A 23,790-nucleotide genomic window follows, 5' to 3' on the forward strand; every position below is an offset into this window, starting at 1 on the left:
AAAATACACGAATAGTTTTTTACCTATATGAAAATTTATAAGAAAGTCAAGCGTGAGTACGTCTTACGAAAAATAAATCAATTTTGCACAAATTTGTACGATGTCCGGAACCCCCCTCGAAGCGCAAGTACAACTCGCACTTGTCCGATTTTTCCTAATGGTAACAAAATTACGATATATGTATTCTTGGCCTAAATGTTGCCAACTATGCATTAATGAATTTAGCCGACAAGTTTACCTACGATTCAAGTACCTACCTATTTGTTCAAGTATTTGGTTAAATATGGTTCATGTACACTGAACAGGTTACGAATAAATTCTTTAACAAAATACTAGTATGCTACACGTCACAACGAATGTTATTAATTTCTTCGAAATGGTAATTTTTATGAATTTGTTTATGTAGACACGCGGCAGCTCGTCAAGCCAAGTTCAAAAGAAGAGAACTGCCGAGGCAGCGGCCGTTACACGAACCATTTGGAGCCACTTTTACTCCTGCGTAACTCAAAATCTGTTTAGTTTTAACCAAGGCACTTTTCGAAACTAGTTTTGACTAACAAATCCCAGTTAAAACTAGTTTTCACCGAGGCCTTACGGAAAACTAGGTTTAACTAGTGAAAACGCTTTTTCACGGAGGCGATACGGAAAACTAGTCTTTACTAGGAAAGACGGGTTTTCACGGTAACATATATAACTAGATGTGGAAACTTCAATTTTCAAGCTTCAGTCGTTTCGGCTCTACGTTGATTAATCAGTCAGGCAGGATCAGGACTTACGCATCCATATAAAAGCTTTTCCATTTTAATCGGCACACAATTTTTGAAAATGAAAGAAATATTGTGAATGCGAGGCTACCTCTTGGATGGATTTAATTATAACAACTGTAACGATCTCTGTTTAAAACATGAAGGTAATCAATCTGGGTAATAGGTACCAAGAAAATGTCGGGCTGAGTGCCTTAGCCAAGGTGACAATCGCTTGCACTAAGATAACGAAACGCTTTGTTCCTCTCTTTCACTCTTCCATATTAGTGCGGCAAGTGACACTTGCGTTTCGTTCGCTACGGAGCGTAAACGATTGGTATGTTGGCTACACACCCATTGGTGGGTGCGTTGTTGTTTCGATTATAGCGTAATAAATTCATTTATGCAACCTTTTAAGGGTTCACCAATTCACGTTTTTTATGGCTCTTATGTACTTAGAGCCAAGATTGCTTGGAAAGCTTTTGCAACCGTAAATATAATTTTCCTTAATATAATTAGATAAGTGACATGTTCGCTTCTACAGCAGATATACTTTTTCTATTTTGTGTAAAGACAAGAACTTCTAATTGGAATGGGAAGCGGAGCTAAATGGGGATATTAAAATTATATACCTTCAACCTTTCAGCGTATGTGGCATCCAGCACTTTCAGAGGGCGGGGCACCGGCACCTGAACCTTTTCCAAGCTACCTACTTCGTGGTGGTAACGTTCTCCACGGTAGGGTACGGGGACTTCGTGCCGGACATCTGGCCGTCGCAGCTGTACATGGTGATAATGATTGGCGTCGCGCTCGTCGTGTTGCCCACGCAGGTACGCGCCATCGCACTTAAACAATTAACTTACGACTATTATTACCACGTGTGTACCTACCTATACGTACGTTTAGACATCGACGACGCCCTCAAGGGCACCAGGCGAAAGTTACACAATATTAATGTCTAATTAACCTCGCAACTAATTGCCGTAAAAACAGCGTGTTTTTTTAACCAATTATTTGTATTCATTATTTTTATGTCATGTTAGAAGGTTAGAACAGATCAGCTAAAATCAATGTTAAACGCATTAAAACATTGCAGAGGCCAACTTAAATCGATGCATTATCCGAGAATGTTCTGTATGCCTTATTTTAGTTAATCAATTTAATTATGTCAGCACGAAATAACCACAATAAATTTAAATATTAAATTAAGCTACGCAAATTTCAATATCTAAATACGTACGTCATAACTTAAGCTACACCTACACTGTACCTATTTTCACGAAATAAAAAATACCGTCCCGTGGCCGTTTTGATTCACTCTGAAATTGTTGTTTTTCAGTTCGAGCAACTCGCGTTCACTTGGATGGAGAGGCAGAAACTAGGTGGCTCTTACTCGTCCCATCGTGCCCAGTCCGAGAAACACGTTGTAGTGTGTTCAACAACACTTCACGCGGACACTATCATGGATTTCCTTAATGAATTCTATGCCCATCCCTTGCTTCAAGATTACTACGTGGTGTTATTATCGCCGATGGAACTGGATACAACAATGAGAATGATCTTGCAGGTAATGCGCGTCCTAATAAACATAAATTGATTAAATAGAATCGGAATCTAAATTAAAAAATAATTGCAATGCAAAGCTCGCGACGGCCAGGAATAGATTTAGCCTAATTTCCGGTGAGCCAACGTTTAGCGTTGAGTAGCTTTAACGAGTTTATCTTACATTGTCCGAAATCAAAGTTTTTATGTGATAGGAATATGTATAAAAGTCAGAATAGGTGTTGAGTCCACGCTAACCATAAAACAGGAGTAGTGCCCACGCTAACTAAAACTATAAAATAGCATGTTAATTTACTGTCACTTTTTTTAATGAACTCGTCTTTAGCCATAAGCTCTGACCAAATAAATTATCTCGATATTTTGATGACTAGGTTTCAGGGTACAATCGTTTCATAAATGTTTATTTATGCTTATTTTCATTTAGTCTCAAATGGTAAATCAAAATGCTCCCAAAATTCCTAAAAATATTAAACAGTAGGTAAGTATGTAATCTCGAAAAGCCAAATGGTCTAACTGGACTTACTTTTAAAGGACCAATCAGCTGTAACTGCTGTAAGTATATATTTATCATCTCGAAAGTTTGTCGGCTTATTATCAAGGTCGCCTAATTTGCTGGAGTCCACGTGAAATGGCAATGGTTGAAGCACTTCTGGCTATTAGGTAATATGTAGACATAGGTATTGTGTTTTCGTCTTGTAGACATAGGGTTTCCACTTTCCATACACTTGGGTTTATATTGATCCATCTATTACCTATGTATGCATATTGAAGTTAACCTAAATATGTATTGCTGTTATTTAGGTTAAACTGATATTGGGTTAACATTATATTGGGATAATATTGGGCGCTTCGGCTTTCCGATACTAACAAAAAGAACAAACTATAATTTATCACTTAAGGTGCAGTAGGTACGAAAACGGAGTTTTTAAAAAGTCGTAGTCGTAGTTATGGATCCCAAAACCTACGGCTGCCATAAATCTGATACGCAATCTTGAGGCCTTTCTCGAGGGACTGTATCGATTCTAATCCAGTACTTTAAAATTTTTTAACAAACTATGAACAGAAGCAAAAAATTCAAAATTGCTTCTAAAAATCGGCAATATCATGTTTGAGGGAACGTTTCGATTACTTTTTTTTTATTTAAGCATACAAAAATTAATAAAAAACACAATATCCGCGCTCTCGGGCACACACTTCCATCTCGCTCACGCTTACGCTTATTCATTCAGAACACGAACTCACTGAGCCTTAAGGTTAAAATCGTCGACGTTTGTTTGCATTACACCTAGGTATTAGTACTTCCAGCTCATTGATAACGTCGTTAGCCGCAACGCGAACAAAAGCTATAGATGTGCCCGAGACATGTCCCCGGTCAGATTATATTCCTAGCTACCCTAAGCCTAATGTCAACTAAGTACGTACCTATCCAAAATAAAAACAAAGGTACTTCAAAATGAACGTACTTTATTATTACTATTAATACTATTAATATTTTATTATTATTTACTGTGTCCTGTATTTATCTCGCGTAAGTGAATTCAATATGATCTTAGACATAACTAATTGGTGAAATATTTGTCTTATTTTATTATTCGAAGTATTAGAAGCCGCCAAATGCCAGTGTACCTTGATGTGTATGTATAAGAACCTGCATACTTACAGGTGCCAATTTGGGCTCAACGTGTCATTTACATACAAGGTTCGTGCCTAAAAGACACGGATCTAATACGAGCACGAATGAACGAAGCCGAGGCATGTTTCGTGCTAGCGGCCAGGAATTACGCCGACAAAACGGCCGCCGACGAACACACTATACTAAGGTATTCCAAATAATACATTACTATAGAGGCCGGGAAAAAAGATTCATATATATTTGACCAGCAAGCCGTTTTCACGCTGAAGCATGTACAGCTGTAATGCAGTCAATAGGAAAATGAAAATTCAAGTCGATCAAAAATCAACAACAAAGTCGAATGATGGACTACTAGTATACTCTGAGACGAAGATCGTCATATAGAAATTCTGGATGACATGAGCTTAGATGTAAAGCTTTGATTGGAAATAATAGGCAAGATACTAAATTACAATTATAAAGATAAAAGATAAAAGATAAAAGACATTTATTCGTGACGATCACAACACAAGTACACTATAAGTAAGTATTGTAAGTGTTGTTGTGTTGTAAGTATTATAGTACACTATTGTATTTTTTTCGTAGGTTGTTACGTTTTTATAAAAAATTCCGCGAAGTAAAAAAGACGATTTCCATGATATTTTTTAAATACTTCCAAAGGTTACAGTTAATTTTGAAACAATGTCAAGTAATGCAGAAGAATTATAAAAAAAAGATCCAATATAAATGATCTAAAATTATTGTTTTCCCCTAATATTCATTTTCCTATTAACTGCTATTTTATTGCACACAACTGTACATCTATTGTTATTTTCAAACATGCAATGAAATAAAACAACAGGGAAATCGAATTATACAATGAAAATTGTTCAATATTCCCACCAAAATGTTTATTTTCGCGGATGTATTTTGTCTGTGCTGTTGATATCACGCTTGGACGGCTATCACACACTAGCTCAAATTAAGAGGAATCTGAATTTATATGGTTACTCAATGAATTCAGAGGATTATTAATATTCTCTGGTTATATATAAGGACAATATTCATAACACTGAATTTATTCAGTAACCAATGTAACAATAGAGATTCAGATACCTACTTAATTTCAGCTCGTCTATCCATTAAATTTGAGCTGAAATTAAGTATCTGCCGTACCCTTACCGTGGACATTTTAGTCTATTAACTATCCCGCCATTATAAAAAAGTGAATGACATTGAGCATTGAAACAAAAGACGGGTGCCTTGAGGCCTAAACCTTCAATTTTGTATGAAAATCCCATTGCAGTCCTCTCGCGCTACTGCGCCCGAAACGGGCTACCTTGAAGACCGATATTATAAGGAACATAGGCAACGACAATATTTCATTGCACGTTTGAAAACATAAGTTTACGTTATTTTATCAAACAGGAAAGGGATTAGAGCCCCTTAAAGGCTAAAAGTAAATCGGGCTGGGTTATAGTATTGTTACAAATATTTGAAGCTAAATACACCTTTATTGTCAAGGCATTAAAGTGCATCTGCAGATACTTTTACTTAGTAAGTATCTTATACCTTTAAACAAACAGTTTTTGTATAATTATATGTTTCGGGGATCTCGGAAACGGCTTTAACGATTTCGATGAATTTTGCTATTTGGGGGTTTTCGGAGGCGAAAAATCGATCTAGCTAGGTCTTATCTCTGGGAAAACGCGCATTTTTGAGTTTTTATATGTTTTCCGAGCATAGCTCGGTCTCCCAGATTAGTAAATTGTTCTACCCTGACGGTGCAATTGGCGCTACAAATTGGGAATTACTTTTGAACGGTCAGAATAATTTACATAGGTAAAAAAAATCATGTTACCGACGTTAAACGTCACGATACGTTACTTTCATTAAGGTATTTATGAGATTAAGGTATTTAGTATCGAGATAAATAAGTATGTATTCCTTCCTTCATCAGTTTAGTATTTTCTATGCATACTATACATATTTCTACCCATGTTGGATTCCCAACAAATCAACTATAGCTTTACTTTATTATTACTTCATCTGTTTTTAAGTGTATATTTATCATTAATTGTGTAAAATCTAATTATCAATATTATTAAATGTGATATCTTTACGTTAGTTAGGACATTGATCAGCCTTTTGTACATTTATGTTATTCAGAATTTCATTTTAAATGTAATGCATGATTTAGGCTAAGTTATTTTATTGTATACAATTTTGCATGATACTTGTATCTTATGAAAGCAAATAAAGAACTGAACTGAACTGAACTATTCGACCTTTTCTTTATTCCAACAGGTCATGGGCGGTTAAAGATTTTGCACCGGACGTTCCTCAGTACGTGCAAATATTTAGACCGGAGAACAAATTACATGTTAAGTTCGCCGAATTCGTAGTGTGCGAAGACGAATTTAAGTATGCGCTGCTGGCGAACAACTGCACGTGTCCGGGAGCGTCGACACTCGTCACGTTGCTGCTGCACACCAGCAGAGGACAGTGAGTAGGCAACCGCGACGTTTCCTAGTGCTACTACTAACATAACAATAGTTATACTTGTTTTACAAGGGGGCAAAGTTGTTGTTTAACCCCTGGTGCTAATATTGATATCCGAGCAAGCAAAATATTACAAAATTGAACCACGAGCGTAACAAGTTATTAAAAAAACCGGCCAAGTACGAGTCGGACTCGCGCACGAAGGGTTCCGTACCATTAAGGAAAAAAACAGCAAAGAAATCACGTTTGTTGTATGGGAGCCCCATTTAAATATTTATATTATTCTGTTTTTAGTATTTGTTATTATAGCGGCAACAGAAATACATCATCTGTGAAAATTTCAACTGTCTAGCTATCGCGGTTCATGAGATACAGCCTGGTGACAGACAGACAGACGGACAGACGGACGGACAGAAGGACAGCGGAGTCTTAGTAATAGGGTCCCGTTTTTACCCTTTGGGTACGGAACCCTAAAAAGTGGAATCTTGAGCGTTGTGAGAGTTTCAAGGCACGAGGGTTAAACAAACTGCTACCGAGTGAAACACAAAATTTTTCACCACATAAAATACTAACTGTAAAACGTTACAAATCAAACCGAAATGAACATTATTTAAATATGTTTTATTCAAAATTATCACTTAAAAGCTTATCTGTCTGGCAATATGAGGAAACAACTCAATATTTGCACCAGATTACGTTGCCACTCTTTCGTAAAAAACGCAACTTTCTCATTAGTTTCTGAAGCCTTTACGAGCTGGTGTGGTGAAAACTTAGGTAATTAATACTAATACTTTACCAATAGGGAAGGACAGCAGTCCCCAGAGGAATGGCATCGACTGTACGGGAAGTGTTCCGGAAATGAGATATATCACATCGTCCTGGGAGACAGTCGATTTTTTGGAGAATACGAAGGAAAAAGTTTTACATACGCAAGTTTTCATTCTCACAGAAAGTATGCATTTTATATATTACTCCAGGCGAACACATTCAGGATAAATACGCGATATTTCAGTAAAAATTAAACGAAATTTAAAGAGTGTACTTTTTATGCTTTCAAGGTACGGTGTGGCCTTAGTGGGGGTACGTCCGGCGGAATTACCCGAATTTTATGAGGAAACGATACTTTTGAACCCCGGTCCTCGTCATATCATGAAAAGTAGCGACACCTGTTATTATATGAGTATCACGAAAGAAGAAAATTCTGCATTTGTTATATCAGAGAAACAGATCGAAAACAAACGTACTATACCTAAAGATCAAACCGCATGTAGTCTGCTATCGAACGACAAGAAGCCCGGCGATCCTGAGGAGGGCTGTGGCCAGCAGAAAAGCACTGACGGTAGTAACGTCGCTCAATACGAACTCCCACAAGTGATTCTCCAAGCTCCCGCGAGTACCACACCAAACGCATCGCCATCACGCATCAACCAAGCTAATACTGTATCATCCGCTAAGTTTACTGTCGCTGGCTGTGAGTGTCACAGTTGGATTACACCCGAAGTAGATCGAATACAGCTTCTCCAGTCATCTATCAACACGTGTATTCGATCCACTTTATAATGCATTTGCTTAAATCGCTCTATGGTACCGGTATAAATAATATTCCGAACAAGATATTATCGCTTACTTCCTACCGTCATATTTTTGGGAGTGCCCTAGTGTCTGGCCTAAGCACTCAACGACTTTGTATTACGTAATGTGGACCTTCTGGAATGCGGTTATTCTTAGATTAACACATTCACTGCCAATAAACACCCTAGGCGTGTCATGTTGTATTGGAAAATGGAATTAGGCACTGAAAGTGTTAACTCTACGAAACTTGTTTGTTTTTCTGAGTGACTATCCAAATTCTCTGTTTAAAAGCGACAAAGGGAAAACAATATCGGTAATTCGACGTTAAAGACTCTATACTCAATCTTGTTTGACCTGTCCGCCCCAGATTATATCCGTTACAAATTTTAATTTGTTTCCCCACGTCCAGACACAGATCTTTGCTCTTCCCGTTGCCTTAAGCTCATGCATTGTCCCCCACCATCGAAAGGGTTTCATGTTCAATTCTTTCACTGTCCAGGCTATCAGACTTTGGAACGATCTCCCACTCTCTATCAGACAAGCGCAGACCAAATTCACATTCAAGCGCATGTTGCGCAAGTATTATTTCCTTGAAACCAACCTTTCTTCTTCATCAACTTACAGATTCACACTAGGTATATAAATATGTATAGTATCTATGTATTTAAGTTTATTTGTATTAAGTATATGTGTAAGTTTATTAATATAGTTTATATTCATTTTGTCTGGGTTATAAATTCATTTACCTACTTTAAAAAACACATTGCACCTACTTAATCTTTCTGGTTTAACCCATTAGTTAACTGGTAGCGTCAGAGTGGTCCGCCTTTTGTACCTCCATGTATTGTTGAATAAAACCGACCAAGTGCGAGTCGGACTCGTGTTCCAAGGGTTCCGTACATTACACAATTTAAACAATGTAATTTTTTATGTGAAACTGAGTGAAATGTCTTTAAAAAACCCGTAGGGGTTGGATCAAAAACTAAGTAATTAATTCCGACTCACGCTTGACTGCACATTTCTAATAGGTTTTCCTTTGATCTATAGGTAAAGATCTATTTTGTGTATTTTTTTCAAAATTTTAGACTTAGTAGTTTCGGAGATAAAGGGCCCCGGAATGGTAATTTTTTGCCTATTTTCTTGAATAACTTCTAAACTGTTTATCCTAAAATTATAAACAAAATATATTTTAGATTTTCATAATGAGCTCTTTATGTAACACGATATAGTTTGAAAAACTTTATTTTTTCATTTTCGCATTTACCCCCCAAAAGTGGCCCCCGTGCTTAAAATTCATTTGTTTACGTTACATGTTGGGTCACAAACTTACATATGTATACCAAATTTCAATTTAATTGGTCCAGTAGTTTCGGAGAAAATAGGCTGTGACAGACGGACAGACAGACAGACGCACGAGTAATCCTATAAGGGTTCCGTTTTTTTCCTTTTGAGGTACGGAACCCTAAAAATTCAATAAATTTATAAAGACGTTGTTCACTTTTCCTTCAATATACTTAATAGAACATGATATAAACGTGTGAACATTAAATAACTATGATGCGTTCAAAACCGCAAATTACGTTCGTTTCATAAACTCACACGTATTTTAATGCCTTTCATTAAGAATATAGTCACATGAACTACTATAACTAGTATATATAAAGTTGATCAATTATATTCGAGTTAAATAACCAGAATATGCACTTTCAAAAATCTTTTATGCCACTTAAATTTATTAATATATCGATTATAATAAATCGATTTTTGTTGTTGACTGGACTGAGAGACTAAGAAGCACCGTGATAATACCCTCGCACTAAATCTCTAATTACGACTGTAAATTCCAGAATGTTTCACATTAATTCGTTAAAATAATTGTTGCTTATACCTATCTGTCACCGTAAAATTGTAAACACTCATCAGTTTATAATCTCACTAGTTAAATAATAATCTGACAATAGGATGTAGGATCATTACAATGTAACCTAAGCTATGTTCGATTGTAAACTAACGGGTGCACAATCTTACGGTGTCATATGAAATTCAAAGTGCTATTTGATAGAGTCCCAATGTTTAGTCGGACAGGCCTGTGTCAGTAGAACAATCTCGCCCTCTTATCGCCTGAACCAACTAACTGCATGAAGCATGGTTTTCAGTTTTTTTCCATTGGTTGTAGAAATATGTATGATACCTTCATCATTTTAAGCAAATATTGAAAAAAATAACAAGTAAAAATAGTGAAATAAAACTATGAAAACGGATTATATCGCGTATATTGAATTTATAATACATCCCGACGTTTAGAACCCTTTACAGCGTTCGTGGTCAACGGGTGACTGACCCCCTGACCCCAACCTTGACCCTGACCCGGTAACCACGAACGCTGTAAAGGGTTCGAAACGTCGGGATGTATTATAAATTCAATATACGCGATATAATCCGTTTTTATAGTTTTATTTCATGAGTAATTATCGCGGTAACCGAAGACAATATTAAGTAAAAATTGTAATAAAATAGCCGCGTTGAAATACCCGCTGTGACGCGATATTAGAGGGCACAAAGCGACTGATGTCATACATCTTACAGCTTTTTCCAAGTCACTTCCACGACCGAGACACTCCTATCTGGAGATACATTAAAGTCCGTCAAACGATTAAAGCACCATGGTGTCTCAAAGAATTGTTAAACAAACATACTCAACAACTTTCTATTTCGTTATTTACGTAGGCTCGCGGCTCGCCCGTCAAATCGAAGGATTGGCTTTTTAGGGGGTTTTGTACCCATCTAGCATAATGCAAGGCACATTTTTAAAGTGATTCCTTTATGAAATTACAATGTATATGTCGCAGGCAAATTGTAAGAATCCGCCGTTTACAAACGCCTTCGTCAATTAACAAACGTTTTCACGTTTGAAAATTGCCGAAGGCAAATTGTTAGTGCGCTCAATAGTGACAACGTAAACGTGATGGTTGTCTGAGGGTGACCATGGTTTGCTGTTTTATAAATTTATATTAACTTTTATACCACACCACCATTCTCACGCCCACCAAAATCTGAAGGTCACCCAAAACCGAGCACTTGTCTGTCCACGTGGTCTTGTCTGTCCTCTTCCTAGGGAGCAATTGCGAAGCGCTGAGGGAGAGCAGGGCGGAAGGGCGGCCCTTCCGCAGCGCCGGTGCCACCCAGATCCAAAAGCCTCCTACGCCCCTAAGTCCGACGAATTCCAGATTTAATGGCCACCCCAGCGTTTTTCATAGTTTTGATGTGCAGCGCCACGCGTGATAAATTATAGACTTAATTTGACCAAAATGCCGCGGCAAATTACAAACGGCGCTGTTAATGTCATAAGGTTTACGAATTTCCTGGACTTTTTACATTTTACAATCAGCGTCGTCATTTTACAAACGTGAAAATGTTTGTAAAATGACGACACCGTTTGTAAACGGCTGATTCTTACAATTTTCCTGCGATATATACAGTCACCATCAGATATATCGGAGCGCCCGAGGTGCTCAAAAATATCTGAACACGCACTCTAGCGCCTTGACAATAGAGGCGTGGTCAGATATTTGTGAGCGCGTTGGCTGTTCCGATATATCTGATGGCGACTGTACATTACGCAGTGCAATCATGTCTATGGTCATTTGCTTGGAAACTGGAAAGTTAGTAATTGCTAAAAATTACAAAACTTTAGTCAAGAATACGTAAAAGATTTTCTACAAACAAACTCATGAACACACAAGTTTTATCTTCTGTGGACAATTAAATAGTTATCAGCTTGTGGGCATGTACAGTCGAAGGCAAAAATATCGATCGAGACAAATAGCTCAAAAATATGTGAACACGACTTTATTGTCTATAGTGTAAGAGCGTACACATATTTTTGAAACTTTGGGATTGTATATATATTTATGCCCTTGACTGTAGGTAATGATTTTATCATACTTATCCAAATAAAAGGATTACCTTTTCATGTGGATAAGGGGTAAATAAGAAAATTTACCTTTATAGCCCTTAACTTCTTGGTATGTCTACAGGAAAGACGTGAACACAGTTTTGTGTTTGACCCAGCCCAGCCCAGATACTACAAGTCTGTTCAGAGAAGCGGCGCATTTTTTTTCATTTGTTTAGAATCCTATTCCCATTTATTTACTCGTAGGAATTCTTTGTATAAATAAATTGACTTGTATTAATAGTAAAAATAACTGTCACGCTAAATAAAGGTGGTTTGTTAGCTACGTTCTACTGCCATAAATGGCTGGTCCACATGTATGGAATACCTCGCGATTGACGTCCGTTTGAGTGTCAGTTGATTATAGATCGATTTGCATACTTAACGAAAATTGTTGACGGGGTAGTCGTATCGAGCGGCGAAGAGTGGGTTGTCAACGACCACTTGGACAGTCAGCTTCACTAGTAGCGGATTAAACAATGCACCATAAGTATCGGCCACCCAAGGGTGGCTGCCATCTTTTCCAAACAGAGATAACTATATCTCGATAGTTCGCGTTCAAAAGTGTCAGTTAGCGCCACTTGTACCGTCCCACTAACTCGGGGTTAACCATGTACTGGTAACCATGGTAACTCCAGGTTTAACCGGTTAACCCCGGGTTAGTAGAATGGTGCAAGTGAGCCTTACAGGGTCAATTTTCAAATGAGCATGTTTTGTAGTCCAAAGGCTATACATATATAGCCTTTATAAAATATATAAATAAACTAATAAAAAAATATACTACAGTTTCTTAAGAAACCCTAAAAACGGCGAAATCTACCGCTATTTCGCGTGTCCCACGTGCGGGGATTCCACCAGTAGTAGTAGGTAGGCTGTAGATAACTATTTAAAGAATCGATCTACTTATTTATTAAAACTAGGAAAGCCTTTTTGTGGCTGTCCCGCACGGCACTGTTTTTGTTATGACTCAAGGATACCTCCCTAAATCTGGTTTGTCTATTGATTAGCCATTAAATTTTAACGATACAATAGTACATGACGCAAAAACGGTATTTCTGATCGAACAACAGTTAATTTTCTTGAACGACGTATTTTGGTACGGCCACTACGACATTTGTATGGGCTCTTATTTATTGATACACAATCGACATAAAAATGGGTTTCCTTATTATAACAGTTAGTAATATGGTGTAAGAATATTGTGATTAATAAATATGTGAATCGCGTACATAATGCACGGAAAAATGGGCATAAAACATTTTTTCGACATTTGTATACGGCTACTTTGACTATACAAATGTCGAATGTAGCATACAAATTTAAACACAGTGCCATACAAATGTCGGAAAGGTGTCATACAAATGTCGTCAGGGTCTTATAAATGCCAGAAAAATATTAAATAGTGCTATAACATTTTTGATACTGCCATAGAATGTCGCAAAAATGCCATTTACATGTCAAAAGCGCCTTACAAATCGCTTAATAGTGCCATACAAATGTCGATATTTAAACTTCCATGACTAACTGTAAAAAGTAGAGTGATGCCTCGTAGCATAGAGTAACTTATACTAGAGCGGTACTGTCATAGTAAATTTTGTAACCCCAGTAAATTCACTGCCATCTGTCGACACACTTTAAAACTAAAAATAAATATTTATAAAAATACGATAAATGTATTTAAATATGGATAAATAATTTATTTATTTGCATTAATTATTTTTATGATTTTGACCCATTTTCTTTCATTGATATGCGTTCAAATTGTTAAATAACAAACGAAATCGTCAACGCCATCTATACGACAGTAAGCCAAAGCTAGTAGCGCCCTCTGAACGAGAATCAAATTTTCTTGATTTTCGAGGCACGTTTTTTCTTAGACTGTATCCATCTATTACGGAGTTATATCTATCTTTGCTCTTAGGTATATTATTTTTTGTTGTTAAAAACCCTTCCTAAAACGGTGATTATAAATCTGACTTTCCAAGGAATAAATGCCATACAAATGTCGAAAAAACACCCTCTTCTAAAATTGACCCTACAGTCTTATTTTTCTAAAATTAACATTTACATTAAAACATATTAAGTACATATCTCTTTTTGTTAAGTTATTAGAGAATGGTACATAGATACTTTTGGCTTGTAGTCTGATCCGCAACTTCTGATGCTTACTGTAGTATGCAAACAAACCCAACCCTGTTCTGGGAAGTAGCTATAAATCAAGTTTCGTGTGCTGCGAGCTGAAGGCCAATTTCCTTTTTCCATTACCCTTGTATGTTTGATAAATAAATTAAATATTTCCTATTTGATCTTTGGGAAATATTCGTGTTCAACTGAATTATATTCAATGTTCTTGGTCATAACATATTGAATTAAGAGTCACACGAACCCGCCACCAACAACAACATTTACGAACACAACAAGGTACGTAGCCAACCTGCCAATAGTATGTGCTCTGTAGCGAATGAAACGCAACTGTCACTGTCGCACTAATAGAGGCCCAAAGCGTTTCGTTGTCGTAGCGCAAGCGATTGTCACCTTGGCTAGGCACCAGTTTTTAACATTAAGGGTCTCCGGCAAGCTCGGTTCTCCATACAAACGTAGTTCCGCTCTCATTTTAAAACGAGTAGCTAGTTTGCTCTGCAACTTTGTACTTCCAATAGGATAAGGTATATCTATGTCTGAAATTAGTTAATGTACCTTCAGATACCATAGTTAAAAAAATACAGCGAATTTACGTTTTTCATACAAAAACGTGTTTTTGCTCTATTTCGTTTGTTTTATAAACTGGAGCTATTTAAACTAATTTCATTGTATGTGCAAAGGGTCATTATAATCCAAAGCGTAGTTTTAAAATGCAAAGGAAGGGATATAGTGTATATGGACGAGTCGTATATACACACGTCGCACGTTGGTAGCAAAGGTTAGTCAGACTCTAGCAACGCAGGAATTAAAAAACCAATTTCCAAAGGACAACGTCTCATAATAGCTCACGCCGGCAGTGAAAATGCGTACCTGGTGCGTGGCGTAAATACCTGGTGCGTTGCTTATGTATAAATCTACAGACACACACAACAGGCGATTATCACAAAGAGATGAATAGCGAGAACTATGAAAAATGGCTTAAGAATCAGCTTATTCCAAATTTGCCGACGAATTCAGTGTTAGTTGTTGATACTGCTATAAGATTATCACAACAAATACACCGAAAAACTGCCCAATTCTAATACCCGGAAACAAGACATGATAGATTGGTTGACAACACATGATATTCCAGTAGACTCCAGCTTAACAAAACCACGAATTTACGATTCGTAAATTCGTGGTTTCACAATTCAAATTCGTCGATAACACAAACACGAACATATACAATATTCCATAGATAAAATACTGGCTGAACATGGTCATTCTGTTCTGCGTTTACCTCCGTACCACCCAGACTTTAATCCTATTGAGAATATATGGGCCCAATTTAAACAATACGTAGCTCAACGTAATGTTGACATGACTTTGACAAGCGTAAAGAATCTACTGCAAGAGGTCAATATTATATATGATTGGTCCAGAAGATTGGAAAAAAGTTTGTCAACGCAATTAAATGTGAAGAAGACTTCCGTATATATGAAAATAAAATAGACGATTATAGTGACCGATTTATAATTAATACAAATAACTCTGATGTTGAATAGGTAGTTTTAAAAATTACAATAATATCACAATTTACCAATTGTATAATTTTACCATAAAATATGAACTGAAATATGTGACTGGTATTACTCTATATAATTTCCGCCAGAAGTAGTAAATGACGGTGTGACGTTCTGTTTTCAAATTTGGTTTTCGAATTTCAAATTCTGATTCTATTTTATATTTAGATTATGACAAAAAGTCAAATCGCAATATAGTCATCAACAGAATATAAAGCATAATGTCATTAAATTAGGGCTTACGATTCGTATTTTACATTGAGACAATAGGTATCCTTAACTTTTTGCGGTAAGTTTAAAACTTTTTGTGAGTTAATAAGAAAGCAGAGCAGCAGTTTTGAAAGTAAAACTTCTACTGGCTCTAATTTCTTTGTATTACAATTCCTAGCAATGAAAACTAGTACCAGACATAGTTTTTATGTTACTATAATGTTCGTGTCAAATTTCGTGTCATTTTAGAATTTTGTTTTAAATTCTTTAATTGTATGGCGGCGACTAGATGCGTGCGCCTCTTAATAAATAATACCATGCTTACAACAAAACGAAATATGTACCTGTTAAATGAGCTTATTTGGTTTGCTATGATAACAGCACTGAATAAATTAAATTTAAGCAATAACCTTGTAACCGCCATAAGCTGACATGATAATATGCCTCCTAGTTTGAGACAGGCGTGAGGCATGCTTATGCGTGTATATATAGCGGTAAAATATTACATCAAAGCATAGGTTTATTAGGCGTTTAAAAGGTTTTGGAAATCTGTTTTGCAAGGACACACGTAACATCTACTTCTCGCTCCAACTACAGGTCTAATCTTTTCAGACGTTGAATGAACTGTTTGTCTTCTCTATATTTTTTTATCAGCCGAATGATATGACTTTATTCCAATGTTAATCGCCTGTTGTCTTCTGTCGAATACTAAAGCGAAAGGTTCGTCAGTCATAATTGACATGCTTGATTATATTTTTGTAATATAAATAGCAATTAGTGCAGTATAAGTATTCCTAAGTCTATTTAGATGTGTGCCTGTGATGTTTTGCATGTTTATGAGTGTTTGTGTTTGAAATTATATTGAGCGCGGAGGGTTACCTTGAGTCAATAATTTTCTTAGTATGCCAACGGTCCCAATATAATACGGAACGTGTGTGTGTACATATAATTGATGAAATATAATTTGCACCGATCTCCCTAACATCTTGTATGCCACATTGTATGTATGTAACATTTAGTCAACCATAACACAGAATACACTTTGCACGTATCCGTGTGTGCCGGGCACATTTTTTATAAATTCTTTGCACAAAAAATATTACCAACAAAAATTGACAATAGGAGAATCCGTGACGTTTTAAAGCTATAGGTACTTGGTAACCCAAAGCGCAGAGTGAAAATAACAAGATGATCAGTACCAACCTATTACGAAATATCGACCACTCGGCGCATAGTTTTCATAAAAAATTAAAGATAAATAGAGCGGAAGCCAGGCCGTGAGGCTGCTAGGTCAGGTTCGAGCATGCAATATAACCATGCGCCTCGTGCACTCGACACACACCTATATGTGACACACGCATATATATATAGCGACTTTTCATTGGCATATTGTGCAGGTTTTGGTATTTTTATTAATGTTATGCAACGTAGATCTAGATTTATAATGCCTGCTAATCCACTTAAAACATTTAAAATGACGCATTTATTTGCATGTTCGAGGCTCATTTGACACAACATTGACCTACATACTCGTATCATGACACTCACTACGTATGAAATATCGATGAAATAATTACGGATGGTTAAGATTTAAGTCATCTGATTTTGTATCGTTTATACTTTTTCATGATTTGTCCTGTCATACACAGCTAAATATGGGGAAGGCACCTCTGCATCTGACTCCAGGACGTGCCTGAAAGACTCGCCTGGTACTGATAGTGCCACTGACAGCCACCTACTATTGCCAAAACCAGATAACACAAATTTCCTCAGCCCGGATGCCCTGAATTACCGAAGAGGTACTGTCGGTTGTGGTTATGTTGGTCCTATCGTCCGTCTGCTTAAGCAACTGCACCGCGTCGACATTCAAGTGGCAAAGTGTGGAACTGCTACATCGCCGGCTGAGAATAAGTTTGTGCCATATCCATTTTTGAACAAAATCGTTTTTAATGATTCCTAAAATAACAAAAAAATATACCATAATTATTGACGCATCGGTTTTTGAAATATTTTTTTTTTAAATGTGTCATCCGCATTTTACTACAGGATAATTACACTCTATAAACAGACAATTATCACAAAAGTGTGACATATCCAACACTTTTGTGTCTCGTCATACATAGTAAGTTCAACATTTACTCATCAAGAACGGATATGGCAATAATAAAAATGCTTTTTCCCCTCACTAGCTCGGAAAGTATGTCGTTTATCCTTCAATACAAGCGGGGAAAAACGCGTTTTATCCACTAGTGGGGAAAGTAATTTGACCTTGGATGGGGCGTGTTTAAGTAGCTTGACAGATAACAAAACGTAAAACGCTCATGATAATGGTTCGTTGGATATTAATTATCATTAAATAAACGGTTTGAGAATCTAATAAAAAATACCAAATTTAGCTTTATTTAATGATTGGAAGTCATAATCCTTAAAATTCCATAAGAAACGTTTGTTTTTTTTATAATGATGTTAAATATAATTCTGAACGCACAAGTTGAGTTAATGCAATTTCAAAACGCATCGTTGACATTTCATACATCAGAAATGTCAACATTGTCAACAATTTTTTTACTTAAAACCTTTTCTCACCACTCGCGTAAAAATACACAACTTCCAGAGTTTTCTGTTATAATATCGTAAAGAAATGAGTGATTCCAGTGATGAAGATGATCTAACGCCTGTGGATGTTGCACTTTCCTCGCTATAGTGAGGTGAAAAGTTTTGTGTTACACACGGGCGCAAATGTATCTCTCTCTCGCTCGTGGTTCACCTATAGAATCCTTTCGCTTGCTCGTGTTTCAATTCTACACTCGCGGGTAAAATACAACTTGGACCCTTGTATAACAAATAACTATTATTTTATTATTACCACTATATTCACAATATTTATATGGTACTATAAATAGAAACATATGTGCCTACATGATAAGTTCAATATTTCCTAAATGTAAAACTTTTCGAAAAAATTTTTTTTGCTTCTTTTCGCTCTCCTGCAAACCAATGCATGTACATAAGTGGCGTATGGCACAAACGTATTCTCACCCGACGACATACTTACGTCATATTTTCATGGGAATTTTGTATCTATGGTGGCACTCCACATTCTGTTACTGCAAATTCGGTATAGAGTTAGCTTGATCCAATGCTATACATAGTTATTTAAGAACAGATCTATTCCGCGAATGACAGCCATTAGATATACGAGTACGTAAATATATTGGCATTATTGGCAATCAAAAAGTTTAAACTTATTGTAAACATATTTTGCTATTGATTAATTCGCGTTCCCAACTAAAAACACTATTACCGGGCCGCGAAGAACAAACGTGTGTAATAAAATTTTTATTTATTAAGTTGTACCTATTAATTAATAAAAGTCATATATTATACTCCTGCAGAGCATACAAAAATAGGTACAGTAATCCCATTGCCTGTGATGAACTGACATAGGAATTCATAGGTATGACATAGGTATATCTATAATTTCACACAACAATTGACCGAGCTACGAGCAAAGGCTATGGGAAAGTGTGATCATAATTCTTGTCATATTACAAAAATACATGAATGTTAGTAAAGATATAAGACTGCATAATAAACGATAATAAAATTGTACAACACTCAAATATCTCAAATATCTAAATATGCTCTCTTATCTGGTTTAGTTAGTGTGTTCGGATTTCTTCATTAAACACTGAAGTTACCGATTAAGTGAATTCTTACATTTATTAATGATTTTAAAAGCTTGTTGTAAAGAAGATCATGTTATCATGTAAGGGATTGTAATGATTTGTAACAAAACACGACTATGGTACTTAAACGTAATTGTACGAGACATAATTATCGCCCTCAGCCTGATAAAATGAAATGAACTTAGACATTCATTTAACCTTCGTATTTCCCTTATGATGCCGACTTACGACGTGTTTGAAAATTTTAAAGAATGGATTTCGAAAGGCATTTATTTAGGATCTGTGTAAAGACATAAAATTAATGTTGGTGTGTGGCAGGGAGTCGTCGGCCGTCTATACTGCCGGTGCCCGACATGGTGACGAGCAGCCTGAACATCCCCAGCGACGCGGCGGACGAGGAGGCCGCCGACGATAGCGAGGATGAGCTGGAGGACGACGTGCCGTGGCGTTCGCCCTCCGAGAAGATCGCGTAAGCTCCCCCCACCCGTGCTCGCTTCCCTGCATCTACATGCACGCTACGCCGTAACACACATTCTCTCTCGATTACATTTTATTATCCTTTCACTAAATGATAAACCTATTACACCTAAATAGTATAATTTCTTACTTCTCAGCACATAAAGCTATGATACTCTATTGCTTACAATTTTATTTCCTATATCTGTGTTTCGATGAAAAATCCATTGACACAGTGAAGTATTGTTGTTATTATTATACTTGTTTTAGCCTGTACAGTCACTCTAGATAGCCGAACAGGATCACGCAAGCTGCATGACTCCCGCACAATAAGTTGTGTTCCTCATTGTTCTTACATGTAAGTGTATTTTGCTTAGCTTTCATTGTTTTCTTTTGGCATCGCTTATTACATTTAGTTATATGATCTTCCATGGAATGTTTAGTAAAATGTGTTAATATTTCCATATTATTCAGACTTACTTGATTGCCCACATCTTATTTCATGTAGTTGTCAAGAGTAGTTTTTTTCAACTACTTTTTAAATATTTTTCTTGGGTCATGAGAAAATGTATAACGTATACTCCGAGCATTTAAATTGAGGCCAAACAAGTACCTAAGGCTAAGATAAAACCAAAGCAAAGTTAGTTCTACGAGATATTTAGTAACAAACGTGTTCAGTGGCACTATACTATGTGACAAAGTAATTGATATCGCGGTATTTATTAAGCTTAGGTTTGATCTTAGCTGTCTTGGCTTCTGAATAATAATTATGATAGTCTGGCAAAGCACTGTGTTTTTTTATCGTGATAACTTTGCCGCAAGGCACAACAGCACGGCGTAATGTATTATGGAACATAATATACTAAGAATTAACAAAAGATACATAGATGACGTCATGGTCTAATACATATATCATGTTAATAAGTGCTGAAGTACCAGTACAAGTACCAGTCATGTTTGAGACAATACTAAATGCCATTGGTTTAGGTTAGGAATCCTAACTTAGGAAATAACTGCGGTTGTAACAGCGCGGTAGCAGGTAGCAAATCCGCTCATCGGTACCAATGAACTATGCACGAATATTTTTCTTACTATCACTTAACTAAAACAAAACGTAGTAACTTCAAAATATTCTCCTTTAACTGATAAACAAACGCAAACGTTTGTTAAATGAAAATATCAACAATATGCCGCAATTTTGAAATGAAACATTTTGTTATTTGGTGCAGAGTATATGTTATAGTACTTACATTACGATACAAGTGCGAAAAGTCGGAAATTCGCAACGAGTGGCGATAAATTAAAACACGACCGAAGGTTCCGAGTTATCTTTTCGCACGTTGATTGTGCAATGTTTTACAGTAGGTACTATACGGTCCTTTAAATTTTCGACATATGCGCCACGAATAGTGCTATAGTTGGTCAAACCAAATTGTCAGACTACAAATAATAACAACAAAAAAATCTATACTCATCTTTTTCTTTTGTAGCACCCAAAAGAAAAAAATGTGTATAGATTTTTTACTATATATATTACTAAATAGTGGAAGACAAAGATAGTATGATTCTCTCTGTCTATGTTTGAAATGAGACAGTCCTTTGACAAACTATAAATATATGCTGCGTACTAAACATATTGCCACTAGGTACCTAATGATATATCGATTTTATATATTACCTAGTGTACGACTATAAGGGAGAGGTAGAAACGGGAGTTGGAAGGGGCAGACCTCGGCGGACTTTCTCTGATCAGATCGGGGAAATCCTGAAGAAAAGCCAGGTCAAGAGCACCCTAAACCGGCGAGCGTGTATGAGGAATGTTATGAAAGTGAAGGAAGCGTAAGAGGTATGTCAGGATCGTAGCAAGTGGAAATCCGTGGTCTCTGCCTACCCCTCCGGGAAATAGGCGTGATTATATGTATGTATGTAACATTGTTGTAGGGAATGTTCCTGGTTATTAGAAAAAAAACACGGTGCACATTAGATTTAGATTTAGACAATTATCAGAGAGACAGGAATGAAGTACTCTTTTAGTTTGTATACAAACAGTTTAGTAGTATTTCGCGCACTTGCAAGATAACACAATCTATACCTTTGCAATATTTTACTTATATTGTAAAAATGACCAAATTAGTACACAGTTAGGAATATTGAGTTTTTCTTATGCAATTGTGTGCATTGTGTGTATGTGTATAAACCCCTGAGCATATATCCCACTCCGGCCCGTCGGCCCGTCCCGCTCTGCCTCCAGCGATGACGTCACCACTAGCAGCTTCTCGTCGCTGGCGGGCAGCGAGGCGCCGCACAGCGCCTGGCGTAACGACTTCACCAGGTGAGCCACCACCAAACCCCCCGGCCTCTAGCCACTATAAATTCATCCCATCGTACTACTACATCACCAACGTCGACATCACACTTACTTCGAAATTTCATAGTTACTTCGATTAACGTAACAACTGACTGATGAACCATTTTTATTTTCTTGCTACGATTGCAAAGAGTGATGTCATTAATTTACAAGTATGTTCAAGATCTGTCTGTTAAATTAGATACCTACATACAGCAAGTTGAACAAAATCGACAATGGTCAATTTATTTTAATAACTTCCTATAAGTTAATACCGTCATATGGAAATTTGTGTCAAATATTTTTAATCATAATGTAGTACAGAGGTAATGTAAATAAGTTAAATAACCCTTTTAAAGTCCCGAAATATGCATCGTAGCTTTTTTTAAATCCAGCTGCACATACCTTATATCGTTTGATAAGCATGAAAACTTCCTAAAATCTATGTTAGATGTTAGCATTTAGACATGGAACGGCACAAAATTATAAAATAAGGTACATTTATCATAGCGTTAAAAGCTACTTTTTTGAAATTAAAATTTTGTTTCTTCGTTATTTTTCTCAATTACGTTTTACTAAGGTAGGTAAAACGAGTATGTGAAATTGTACTTAATTTTTATTAAAGAAAAATATTTTGTATTTTTATACCTTTTTCTGCTTAGCTTTCGGCCTTAACAGACTTTACAGAGATTAACAGTGAGAAAATGTTGGGTTAACTGCACCATGAAAAGTTTTTTCAGGATCGTAAAAGGGTTTCCCCCTGTGTCGCCATTTATCGGCGTGAGCCCGACACTGTGCTACCTGCTCAAGGAAAAGAAGCCGTTGTGCTGTCTCCAGCTGGCGCAGGTGTGCGAGCACTGCGCCTACAGAAACGCCAAGGAATACCAGTGGCAAAACAAAACAATCATCCTCGCCGCGGACTACGCATCCAACGGGATCTACAACTTTATCATACCATTGAGAGCACATTTCAGATCGAAAACGTCATTAAATCCAATTATACTATTGCTGGAAAGAAGACCGGATATTGCATTTTTAGATGCTTTATCGTATTTTCCATTGGTTTACTGGATGCTTGGATCCATCGACTGGTCAGTGTTTTTGTATTTCAATAAAGACCTGCCATTTTTAGGGTTCCGTAGTTGATAACTAGAATCTGCAAGCCTATCCGTTCTCCGAACTGTCTTATGATCCAAATAAAACCAAAAAGTACTTAAGTAATAAAGTTGCATGACAAAATGTGATTTACGAATGATTACTAATTCGTTAGAATTATAAATTACACTTTTTATATTTTCACAGCTTAGACGACTTGCTCAGAGCAGGAATAACGTTGGCGGAAAACGTAGTAGTAGTAAACAAGGAACTGTCCAACTCCGCAGAAGAAGACAGCCTGGCAGACTGCAATACTATAGTGGCGGTGCAGACAATGTTCAAGTA

At 36.6% G+C, this 23,790-nt stretch overlaps 1 protein-coding gene across 1 annotated transcript in view; it reads left to right on the plus strand.

The window, feature by feature from the left end:
- LOC134754157 (potassium channel subfamily T member 2) overlaps window positions 1–23,790 on the plus strand; it is a 135,369-nt gene that overhangs the window by 85,647 nt on the left and 25,932 nt on the right. The window contains 10 exon segments of the mRNA XM_063690277.1: window positions 1,390–1,573; window positions 2,083–2,310; window positions 3,969–4,126; window positions 6,226–6,423; window positions 7,223–7,372; window positions 7,479–7,891; window positions 17,508–17,657; window positions 19,866–20,016; window positions 23,091–23,441; window positions 23,653–23,787. Of these exon segments, the coding sequence (XP_063546347.1) occupies window positions 1,390–1,573; window positions 2,083–2,310; window positions 3,969–4,126; window positions 6,226–6,423; window positions 7,223–7,372; window positions 7,479–7,891; window positions 17,508–17,657; window positions 19,866–20,016; window positions 23,091–23,441; window positions 23,653–23,787 (2,118 nt within the window).

This window comes from Cydia strobilella, chromosome Z, assembly GCF_947568885.1.
Source record: "Cydia strobilella chromosome Z, ilCydStro3.1, whole genome shotgun sequence".
NCBI classification, from domain to species: Eukaryota; Metazoa; Arthropoda; class Insecta; order Lepidoptera; family Tortricidae; genus Cydia; species Cydia strobilella.